This window comes from Camelus ferus, chromosome 13 (genome assembly GCF_009834535.1).
Source record: "Camelus ferus isolate YT-003-E chromosome 13, BCGSAC_Cfer_1.0, whole genome shotgun sequence".
Lineage (NCBI taxonomy): Eukaryota > Metazoa > Chordata > Mammalia > Artiodactyla > Camelidae > Camelus > Camelus ferus.
This window is the reverse complement of record NC_045708.1, coordinates 40,932,944-40,945,373: the sequence shown is the minus strand read 5'-3', so window position 1 is coordinate 40,945,373 and position 12,430 is coordinate 40,932,944. Positions and strand designations below refer to the sequence as shown.

The 12,430-nt window shown below is 47.5% G+C and overlaps 1 protein-coding gene across 1 annotated transcript in view; it reads left to right on the top strand.

Moving 5' to 3' along the window:
• Positions 1–12,430, top strand: part of PLPP3 (phospholipid phosphatase 3) — an 82,970-nt gene that overhangs the window by 39,913 nt on the left and 30,627 nt on the right. The window contains exon 2 of the mRNA XM_006172449.3: positions 3,104–3,261. Coding sequence (XP_006172511.1) covers positions 3,104–3,261 — 158 coding nt within the window. The remainder of the gene's footprint in view (positions 1–3,103; positions 3,262–12,430) is intronic.

The window sequence follows — 12,430 nt, the reverse complement described above, 5'->3', positions numbered from 1 at the left end:
AGAAAAGGCCATTGGCTTTTCTAAATGCCATCTCCATGCCTTTCAAGAAAATAAACAGAATGTATCCAGATCCAACTGCTCGTCTGTTTTTGGTCATCATTCACATAATAGGAACCGGAAACCCTCTTGCAATCTTGGACAAGGAAGGAAGGAAAAGGGTTTGGATTGCTCCCAGATTAAGAGTGCAGAGGAACTGAACACATTTTTCTTTCCAAATCTTCTCTGGAGGACTTTCCCTCACTTCTTCCTTTTATGACATTTGTTGAGTGTCCACAGTGCGTGGTGGACTCTGTTCTGACATTACCCTGTGTGGTTGCCCGCTTTCTTCCTGCTAAAACGACTGATTTTATCCCGTTGTCAGTGTCTTCCCCTATTAGATTGTAAGCTTCCTGAGGGCAGGGCTGGTGTCATTTTTGTGTTCCTTGCTTAGTATACATATTTAAGACTCAATAGATATTTGTTGAATAAATGAATGAACAAGTTAATTTATGGCATCATCCCAGCCATCCCAAAGCAAGGTTTCACTCTCCCCATCGAGAAGGGGGTTTGGAGATGGGAAGTCACTGGCTCGAAGAGGAGGGAGCAGAGTTGAGATCATTCCCCACGTTCTGCCTGACTCCACAGCTCTTTTATATGTGTTTTATCGTCCTTAGGAACATATGTTTTACAGGCCTATCATGTGAACACTATTAAAAATAGAAGCCAGGGGCCTCAGAGCAGAGCATGAATTTAAGGAACGAGGGTTTGTTCCCTTCCTGAGTTTATTAGCAACGCCTGGGCTCCTAGGCACCGCGGAGGCTGTGGCCAGGCTCAGATGCAAAGCTTACGGTGTTTATCACAATGTGTGGAACTTTAAAAGCGGACTATTAATATCATACTGGTGGCTCCTCAGCTACTTCTCCTAGCCAGCTTGGCCACATTTCAAACTGTTTAGGCAGTGGGATGAAGATGGTTCCAGCCCATGTGATAGCCTTCTCTCCCAGCCCCCAGCTCACGAATATCAGCCATTTCTCAGCCAGGACATTTATCCGCTGTCTCCCCTTCCTCCTTTTCTCCGTCACAGAGTTTCAAGAGCTCATGGTTATTGCCTTCCAGGGCCCCTCTGTGTTTACTTTAAGAAGGTCAGGCACAATGCTGTGGTGTGTGGCTGGGCTTTCTTTTCAAAGCACCAGTATGAATTTGATAAAGTAAATTGTTGTTCTAGCAGGAAGCAGTTAGGGGTCACAAAATAAATAGCCGTAGAATTCAAATAAATCCAAAGAATAAAACCAAATAAATCCATGTGTGTATGCATAGTGATACATAAATACACTTTTTGAGAAAGTGAGCATTTTTAATGCTGCCCGGTCTGGACCGAAGTAATTTAAAAATTGTGGAGTTCACGGTACTTTTTTTTTTTTTAAGAGGCAGTCTGGGCCTTCAAGCCACATGACGTGAAGTTAATTCTTTTTGAAAAACTTGAACATGGAATTTTATCTTTTAAACAGCTGCTTATCTGTCCCCCCCCCAATGAAATTCACATATGGATGAAACCAATTTGCACAGTTAAATTTGGGATTTAGGCGTATGGAGGTGTACTGAGAGACTCTGAATAAGCTAAATATTCTTTCTAAGTCTGTTCTCCCCACTAGAAGATGAGCGATCGCAGTGCTTAAGTGATGATTTAAAATGACCCACCCAGGGTTGTTGGAAGATTCAGCACAAAAATGAATATAAAATAACTTGCACGTTGTGGTCACACACCAATGGTGCCTGTTATCACTAATGAGATGCTTCTCATGGTCATCCTTACTCCTGACATTCAGCGACTCACCTTGTACTTCTTTACCTTTCACTCACCTCTGTGAGCTGACACGGGGGCTTGGCATTGCCCTTGGCTGTAAGGGAGGAAGCCTTTCCAGCCTAAGAGAAGAGCGTGCGCACAGTGGAGGCTCTGGGTGCTGTTTTGTTGGAGGGCGTGTCAAGGTGGGCAGCGGGTCATGGGTCTGGAGCAGGGGGCTCAGGTCATGGGGAACTCCAGGGGTCACACTTAGGGACTGCGTCTTGTCTTGTGCAGTGGAGAATATTGAAGAGGCCAGAACAAGGCAATGAGATGCTTGTGGTCAGGAAGTAGACAGGTGGATATGTGTAATAGGCAGGCAAGGCCAGGAGACCAATTTGGAGGCTGATGCTGGGTCCAGGCAAGAGATATTGTGGGCCTTCACTTTTGGCTTCAGGGTCATGAGGGCCTTTTCCTGGCAGGTGTTGGGATCTATTTTCCATGACCTTTAAGAGAATGGCATCTGAGCTGGCTGCTGATAAACTAGCAGCAGCTGCGAGGGTGCTTGGCGCCCCCGATGCCCTTGGGCTCTGCTCCAGGGCTGCAGACAGCAAGCAGGGCCCAGCTCAGCTCTGCTCAGTCTTGTCAATGACCCTGAACAGTGAGAGCAAAGCACCGAAAGCAGCATTCACTGAGCAGCTACTGTGCACCAGCGCTGAGCTAGGAGTTGCGTGGGTTTTTCCCTCCTGTAGTCTTCACCACAACTCCTTTGTGGGGAATTGAGACTCAGGAAGATGGAGAGAGAACCAGACGTCACGTTGCTAAGAAGTAATGGATCTGGGGTTCAAATTCAGGTTGTCTGGCTCCAAGGTCTTCAGGACTCCATGCACTAGAGTCGTGGGATGAGCTTCTCGAAGGGGAAATGGTTAAGACGTAAGAGAAAAATGTCACTTAGAGGCATCGGCATCATGAGACATCATTAGATGTGGGGCTGTGTTCCTAATCATTACAAATTGGACTTTGATTTTCAGCGGGTTGTTGTTGAGCAGTGGAAAAGCTCCCAACCTGGCTCTTCCACTGCCGCCCTCTGTGCTCTTGGACCAGACGAGAGGATCACGATACACTCTTCTTAGCGTGTAAAGCAGGGGAGAGGGGGTGCCTGTAGAGAAGGCTCTCTGTAGGCTGCAGATCACTATCAATGCAAGGAGGTGACATTGCCGTCACCGGCGTGTTGCTGTGGGGGATGGTCTCTGCTGTAGGCCATTCTTCCTCGGCTTCCTTGCACTGATGTTTTCCCTCGCTCTTGTCTTTTCCTGGTCCATGCCGTGGTTCCGTCTCCACCAGCGGGCTTGCCCTTCATCATCATCGAGACAAGCACCATCAAGCCTTACCACCGGGGCTTCTACTGCAATGACGAGAGCATCAAGTATCCGCTGAAAACCGGCGAGACGATTAACGACGCCGTGCTCTGCGCCGTGGGGATTGTCATCGCCATCCTCGCGGTGAGTGCCTGCCCGCCCCGTCTGGCTCCCGTGTCACCTCATAGACTATCTGAGCTAGCAGAGGTTTGCCAGATCAAGGAGAATTCTGTTTGATTAACACCATTATTAACTGTGTTTCATGCAGTTAATGCTGTTACAAAAAGTATTTAAAAATACTACATGTATATCAATCAACTATACTTCAATAAAAAATAAAAAAATACTAAATACTACTTAAGTATTCTAAAAATATGCTAAGCAGTCTTCTAAAGTACTTTACATAGACTGTCCTCACCACAATCCAATAAAATCCACATATTGTTCTTATCATTCTTCTACAAATTAGGAAACTGAGGTCTGCAGAGTAAAAATAATTTTCCCAAGGTCACTTGGTTAATAAGTGGTAGAGCTGGGATTTGACCTCGTTGTCCCTTACCCCAGAGTCCGAGCTCCGAGCTGCTGTGCTGTGAAGCTGGGCCCCAGAGGATGGGGGACGTGGCTTCCCAGCTAGCTCAGGCGTTTTCTGTGTTCTTTCCATGCGGTGCTGTTCCATGTTGATAATGCCACCAGCATTCTCTAGCATATTTTAATTTTCTCATCCAGTGGCTGTGGTGTCAGAGTGAAAATAAAATGAGACTTGCAATCCAGAGACCTCGGTTCTAGACCTGGCCCTCCTCTGACAAGCTGTACATCTTTAAAACCAGGGAGGACCGTCTTGCTGCAATGCTTTGCAGTGAGGAGTGAAAGCGATCATGGATGTTGAAATGCTTGGCAAACTCTTAATTGCTGAGCAGTTTACTCATGTGCGGATGTAAAGTCTAGACTTACCTCCGGATCTTCCCTTAGAGGAAGAAGCCCTCATTGAGGGTGCAAAAATGTGCCATAGACTTGACAAGGTCCAGAATTGATTTGAGCAAGGGTAGCCTCATGGGAACAAGGGTGTGGGCTACTTCGGTCACCAGCCCTGTTTTGGATGTATCCATTTAGGGCAGAGGAGAGGTAGAGTCATTGAGGGTAATCTAGCCTTGTAACATGTAGTTCATACACTTTCACAGCCATCCATCCCACAACCTCCAGTGTTTTCCAAGTTTTTTCTTTCTCCTTGAACCCCAGCTGTGCGGGCAGAGGGCTAGGCATCGTGTCCACCAAGATAAAAAATTCTCTCTTCCAGATCCTTGAGTCATCTTTGTTTTAGCCATAGCCTAGAAGGTTATCTCTGGCTTGTATTGGCAAGCCAAGAAGGAAGTTACATACACATTAAGTGCTACAAATGGAAAATCAGAAGCTCAGAGGGGTTAAAGGATATGCTCAAAGTCTACAGCAAGTAAAACCTGGGGTTCGAGCTGAAGCCCTCTTTCCATCTTGCAGACTTGATTTCGGGTTGGAGGCTGGCTGTCCTATCCAAATGAACGGCTCAGCGGGATAGGCAGTTAGCTGCTCTTGCCTTCTTTGCATCACATGTAAGCTGCCGATGGTACACGAAGCACATTTCATGAAGTTTTTCTTCTGACTTCCCCACTCTAGGGGTTGGTGGTAAACTTTGAGACCCCTCTTTGTTTTTTAATAACATCGTAAACCAGGCACACAATCAACAGTTGGAAATTGGGGAGAGGGGGCAGGGAGGCTAGTAGAATTCTTTCCAACCTTTAAAAGAAAAACAGTCCTTTGGGCAACTGTAGGAGTTTCTTAAAGGCGAACTAAGGATCTTTGTGTTCAGAAGCTGAGAAATATAAAATGTTTTTTTCACTATTTGGTCCGAATTAACAGTGTGGGGTTGAGTTCTCCAGGAAGAATGGCTTTGCCTGGGGAAAAAAAAAACCTTTGTAGTGGAGGGGAAATATTTCACGTGGAATCTTGTGCTATGGTTTGAACAGGTGTTTTTGACACTTGGAGGCTCAGTTAGTTGAATGCTTTTAGAAGCCAACTCTAACCCAGGCACAGATGAGACAGGAATAGCACGGGGACAGGGATGTCCTGCCACCTTCGCTGTCTTTATTTGTGATCATTGCTGGCTTGCCTGGTGGGCAGCTCCCAGACACGCTCAGTGGAGAGAGACACTCCTTGGAAGCCTGGCCCCTCTGCTATGTGAATTAGGTGAAGCACTGGCTTCTCCAGGCCTCATTTTCTTTGTCTGTAAAGTGAGAGTGGTGTTTGAAGTCACTCCTGGGGATTGCTGTGGAATCAAAAGCCATCCGTTTTCAGGGCACACACTTCGCTGCAGTGGGCTGCCCAGGGAGCTCCTCGGACGTCTGTGCTTCTCGTCTGTTCTTCCTTCCTCAAGCCAAACTCCTGGTCAGCCGCTCTTTTCCTGCTGTTTGCCAAGACCAGCCCCTTCTTCCTCACGAGATGCTAGCGTTCCTAAGAAAAATCTGCTTTGAAGAGCTTCGTGGTGGGTGGCCTCTCTCCTTGGGTCACGTTGATGTTCTAATGAAAATGCTCCCTGACCGCCCAGGTTTCCTTGAAACGGTCACGTGCTGTGGCCTCAGGGGTAGGAAGAGCAACGGTCCTGAACAGCGTGGGCAAAATGGGTTTGGATAGGGCTTCCCTGTGCTTCTGGGAAAGGCCAGCCAAGCAAATGTTGCTGGAATTGGTGTTCCTTGTCAGGTGCTGCTGTCGTGCTGTGAAACCTGTGGGCTGTTCGAGCCTTTCTCCCTCGCAGAAACGCCCCCTGCGTCCCTCTCCCCACTCCCAGATACAAGGTTTTCTTGTGTCTCTGTTTGGCAGGGGCTGGGGGGGGGGTTGAAGACATAAGCTCTGGCTCGTACCTGAGCGCCTCCACTGTGGAACAAGTAGCGAGGAACCTCACCGCGCCGCCGCAGGCTTGCCTGTGACGTGGAGCCAGTGCATCTTCCTGTGAGATAATCGGGAGCTCATGCATGTGAAGCAACCTGGGACCTGACCCATGCAGTACACTTGGTCTGCGTCCACTGTTTGTATCACAAATGGGTAAACTGAGTCAAGAAGTGGCTTAGCCAAGATTTATATCAGGTGACAGTAGGACCAGGAAAGGACTTCGGACTCATCGCATCTCCGGATCTGCCCTTATAGCTCATTCATTAGAACCCAGGTCTCTTGACTCTCCCTCCAATGCATTTTTTTTTTGCAAGAAAATGTTTATCTTCTGATCCAGCTTCCCCTGCATTTTGGTGAGAAGCCTGTGTGAGATGTGGGCTCCTAATGAGGCTGGCTTGCCCACTTAACTGCCATTAAGTACCAGAGTACTCGTGAAAAAAGGGAAAGGCAAGACCTCAGAGGAAAAGTAAATAATTCGCCTTAATGCATATACACAATTCTGGAAAGTCTCTACAACTTGAATTCAACAACGACCACACATCCCCAACTCTCCCATCACGACTGGCCAGCGCCCCACTGACTCCATCCAGAATCTGCTTCTGATCAGAGGGCGTGAATGACAGTTAGGGAGGGCGGAGGGGACCCAGAGCTGGAAATCTAATCATGCTGCTACTTGCTGCCCTGGCCTCCTCCTGCCCAATGTCAGACTTGTTTAAAACAACAAGAGAAGCCTTGAGTGATCTGGATGCCCTGTTCCAGTCTGAACAGTCCCCACAACAAAGGAAGGGCCTGCCGGTGGCGTTTAGCGTGTGGTTTAGAAATGCAAAGCGTCAGAAGTTATAGAGAAAACAGACACCTTTCTATGGCAGGAGATGTGGAAAAATCTCGTCATTTTGACCTCTTTTTCAGATGTATCTCGGATTCTGGAATTATAGCATAATAGGAATTTCTTCCAAATCCACAAGGCAACGGTTTCTATCCCTGCCTTGTAAGGGTTTAATGACTCTAGCAGCAGTGAGATTAGGAGCAGAAACAGTAAATATCATCTCCTATCTAGCCTTCTCTCAATTTGCCTTGCAGTGCGCTGAGGAGTATTATGGGCAAAGATTTCAATATGGAAAAAATGCTCAGTATTCTTTTTAAATAAACATGGGCTCAGTGCTTGCCTTGATCAGACTCCGAAAGGGGTTTAATACAGATTCTTAATATCTAGGAGTTGAAGCATGGGTGAGTCATGGGTGAACCCCCTTCTTCCTCTGGCCAGAAAAATGCTACTTTCCCTGCAGGCCCGTTGATTCTGACCTCCGTAGTGATGTTCCTACCTGGAGAAAAGGCTCAGGTGTTGGCAACATCTGACTGAGGTTCACATACTAATTCCGAACTTAACCCTTCTGTGACTTGTCCTTCACCTGCAGGCAAGCTGTTGACCTCTTTGGAAAAGAGCTATGCCTGCCTTTATTGTAAATTGGTGACAACAGTTCACTGACTCCGTAGTCTTGTTCTAAGGGTCAGATCAAATGACATGTGTGTCATTGTTGAGAATCATCCTTTTCATTTCTATCATGCAGTGCAGTTTACAGAGTGGCCTTTATGTGCACATTCTCTTAGTTGCACCTGGGAGTGACCCTGAGGGGTGGCTGGTACAGCTAAGGTGACCGGAGATCAAGAAATGAAGTGGCTTTCCCATAGGAAAAGGGCCAGACCAGGAGTCCTCTGATTCTAAGGCAAGGTTTTTGTTTTGTTTTGTCTTTTAATAGTGACACCACTGCTGCCTTCTAAAGCCTGCGTCCCTTCCACAATTACTTATCAAACACCTAGAGTGGGGCAGGTGCTGGGATCGCATCTTGAACACCAGCCCAACAAGCTGCATGTTGTCTCTTGTCACTCAGTTGCCAGAAGCTGCCCCATCTCAAGCAGGGAGATAGCACCTTCAATACACATCGCCTTGTAATGTGATTTGTGTCCACATCTTATCTCCCCAGCTAGACAATAGGTTCCCACAAGGCAGAGATCAGGTCTTTCCCTCTTGCACGTGGTAGGCACTAAATAAACACCAAGTGTATATCTCCTCCAGGAAGCATTCCTTGACTGCTTCTTCCCCTACCTTCCAAGGGACTCAGGGATCCCTGGGCCCATGTCCTTCTTTGCAGTTACTGTACTGAACTGGCTTGTCTGTTTCCTTGTCTATTTCCTGGTTATCCCCTTAGCTGCATCAGGGTAGGGACCGGTCTGATCTGATTTTATATTGCTTGTGCAAGGCATGGACTTGGGTGCTCAGTATGTTTGTGAAAATCACAGAGGAAGTCATGCATGTTGGACAGAACCTCAGAAGCATCAGGCCAAAAGATGTCAGAAGACCTAGGGAGCAGGGACAAGTGTCTTATTTGTTTCCCTAAAATCTTAACTGTGGTCCATGATGCCCATGGGGACATTCTCAGTACCACACGCACATTTCTTGCTGGAGAGACAAGAAGAAGAGCTTATACCTCCAAGACTTGTTTATTCAAGATCAGGCTTCAGTTTGCCCACATCTGGACTTCATTAGTTCCTCCCCACCCCCCATCTCCGTTTATCTGAGAGAGCACTGCCAAGAAAACAAGGTTCCCCAAGATTGCCTCCTCATTAAAGGTTCGTCGCGTTTTCAGCTCTGAAAAACAGTGAAGTGGAGCTGGCCCAGGGTGCCTTGGCGGGAGACCCTGTCCCCCAGTTTACAATCCACTACGTCTGTGCAATTACCAAGACCACCAACAGAGAGTGGCTGCGTTAATCCTTCAACTGTGTCATCCCTGATCGGATGGCTGCAGAGCTCTTCTGAGAACCTCTCATCCCTGGGGGTGGGGAGAGGGGCGCTGTTTGCGATTTAACAAACACAGGCATTGAGATTAGGGTTTAGGTTGTTCCCTTCACCCTCCAGCCCCCCCCCCCCGCCCCCCGCATTCTCTGCAGCATTTCTTCCTTGGTTACTGTCAGTCTTAGGGCTTAAAGACTATTTAGAAAGTATATCAGATAGGAAGGTGATGATTCTCCACCTTAAGTAATAATGCTTGGGAGGCCGGGAAGTGTGTTGGTGTGAGTCAGTGTGTTAGGGGATGGGGAGGAGAATCGGATAGCCCTGACGAGCTCTCCAGTGGGCCAGCAACTAATATGCTTTATCTTAAGTCCTCCTCAACAGCTACAGGGGTAGGTGTTATTTACCCCATTTTACAAAGGAGGGAGGGTCCTGAGGCTTACCAGGGGATGTGGCTAGTGTGCAGTTACTTTGCTTAGTGAATGGGGTGCAGGGATTAAAACCTAGGTCTGTCTGGCTTCAAAGCCCAGTGCAGGAACTGGCATTGAAGACCCCCTCTGCCCTAGGTGCTCTGCGGGGGGCTCTTTATTTCGTGAGCTAGAAAAGCTCTAGTTCCTGGACGTGGAGAGCTCAGTATGTGGAGGAAGACAGAACACCTAAACCACCAGGCAGATGCCCACCTGAGATGGACAGTGTGGGACAGTGTGGATTGTAGGAAGTGCTCTGTACAGAAGGTGATGACCTCTCGGTGACACCTTCCTTAGAACAAGCAGGCATCGCGGTGGGCACCTTGGCCGGGAAGCTGATGTACGAGACACAGATCCTGTCCCAGGAGCTTATGGTCTAAAGAGGAAGGAGACTGACTGCACTGTTAGACCCTCAAGGAGACAAAGCCGTCGGCCAGAGGATATGAAGAGAGTCAGGGCAGGGCAGGGTTGGTAGGTCGCAGAGAGGTGGAAGCTTCAAGGACAAAACCAGCCAAATGGTGTAGATGAGGTAGAAATAAAGTGCCATGGGAGCTGAGGGGAAGGTCACTGAAGGCTGTTTTCATTGGTGAAGGCTCATCGCCGTCTTCATCATCTGCATTCATGGAACACTTGTCCCACTGAATTATCCCAACAACCCTTGAGCTCTTGGCACTGTCGCCACATCATCCCCTCTTTGTACACACAAGGAGACTGAGTTACAGAGCTCAGTTGTCCAAGACTCTTGAGTCGAAGAGCCCAAACTCAAACCCAGTGCACTAGTTGGCACCTGAGCTCTACTTTGAAGCGGGGGTGAGATTTTCACCAGAGATCCTGACAGTCCAGGCAGAAGAGATTGCTTCATTGATGGTAGAAGCAAAAGGCTGTTTTCAGGAAATGTAGAGCAGACCTGTTTGGCTGGAGAAATAGAGTGTCAGGGAGTAGACAGAGATACGGGAGGAGGCCATTACTGCAAGATTGTGAGACTCCTTGAGTGCAGAGCAGTTTTTACTCCAGTTAATTGGCTGGAGATTGATGAACATGTTTTAAGCTCACTTGGGCAACTTTCCAGCCAAGGTAAGGATGAGGCCCAAACCACAGTGGTAGGGATGCAAGGGGAAGAGAGAGAAAAGGATGGATGTGAGACATTTGGAAACATGGGATGAACAGAATTTGATGACATCGAGAAGTAAAGAGGAGGGAGGGGTCTAAGATTCCCTGTTTGTACAGTTACATGTTTGGTGGCACCTATAGCAGAAATGGAGGGAAGAGAAGTGAGGTTTGGGGCAGGAGTTGGAAGGAGTGTGATTGTAGACTTGGTCAGGTTGACATGCTAATAACATCGGTTTGATAACTAGTTGGACAATATTGGGCAGATGATTGGAACAAGGCTGATGGTGTAAGGGCTAAGCTGAAACTAGAGGGAAAAAGAGAGAGAGAGAGAGATGCCCTGCTGGAGATCACCTTTGCAGAGGTAATAATTGAAACTATCAGAGCCACTGAGATCACAATGGAGAGGCAAGGATGCAGCCTGAGGAAGACCCCATATTTATCTGGTAGAACCTGGAAGTGGAGCCCATGGAAGGAGAAGAAAGCTGTTTGAGATATAGGAGGCAAAGCACAGTGATGCTATAAGGATGTTAGGAAATTCAAGGTCAAAAGGAGCAATAGGTGGGCAGCAGGCAATGCTACAGAAAGAGCAGTCAGGAGACTCTTGCATGGATGGCGGAGCTGGTCGCCTAGAACAGACATGGCCTTGAGTCCCTGACTTTGGAAAGTCATGATGCTTCAAGCTGCCTTCTTCATAAAGCTTGCAGGCTTAGGGCAGCCACTGCTGATTTCAACCATAAATAGCTCCTGTGAGCTTTCTCTGGCTTCTTTGCTGTCTGTATTCTAGATACTGGAGTTTCAACTTACCCAGAAACTCCACTGGTGGCCTTGGACAGATCTAGGTCCCCACTGCCTTTTCCGGTCTAGGACTTGCCAAGAGGCTAAAGACAACCAAGTGGGGGAAGAATAGGAGATTTAATTTCTCATCAGTTACTTCTAGTCACTAAAGATACTGTATCCCATTGTAGTAGATGGAGCACTGGGCTTCAGAGAACACAGGGCAACACTTCTGTCTCCGTTCTTAGACGCAGGAACACCCAGGCACGCTACATTTTGCCTTTCCCTTGGGACTGAGAAAGAAATGGAGAGAAATGATTCTCCCTTCATTATTCTCCATTATCCAATGTTTGTTGAATGGACAGATCTCTTCTGGGCTGAGAGAAGCTCACTGATCTGCAGAGCTGAGATGTGATGGGGGAGCTTGGTGCTCTGTGGCTGGCGGAGACCTGGATGCACAGGTGCTGGACAGGATTACGTGATCTTACCAGATGCTCTGTGCACGTCTCTCTCCCTGGAGACATCCGTCTGCTAACTGCTAGGACTTCTAAGAGAAAGCCAGCTTGATGCCATCGGACAGAGCCCAGGAGGCCCAGGCTGCAGCGATGGCCCTGCCTACTGTCCTTTACCTTGTCCCCCAAGGCTGATTCAGTGGCTTCTCTGGCCTTCAACATACTCACTTATAAAGTGTAGATAATAATTTAATAATTCGTGGGGTGTCATGAGAAGCAGATAACACAGTGCAGAGGAAAACGTTTTGTAAGCTCTAACATGCTATGCAAATGTCATCATTCCAGCAAATGAGAATATAGAGAAGTCTGTCCTTTGAACTTGGCATAGGAATAAAATGAGTTCTGTCTCTGAAAGAGGGATGGTTGGGATGCTATGTGCAAAAGTCTTACTTTTCTCGGGCTAATCTATAGAGTGGGCAGTTATAAATAAAACAAACGATGCAGTCAGGTTGTCCTTGCTGCCTTGGGTTTAAACTTACCTTCCACTTTGTTCTCCTAAAAAAGGACACCCTTAATAAAATGGTCGAAACCCACATATTCAATACCCGGCGTTTCTGGTTCTACCATGGAGGGGTGGTACTTCCAAGCCCTCCAGCGCAGAATGTTCTTTTCCAAGGAGCTCTTGGAACTATCTTGGAAAAGATGTTTTATACAAGTACAGGCATCTTGGAGATACTGTGAGTTCAGTTCCAGATCATTGCAATACGGCGAGTCACATGCAATTTTCGTTTCTCAGTGCATATGAA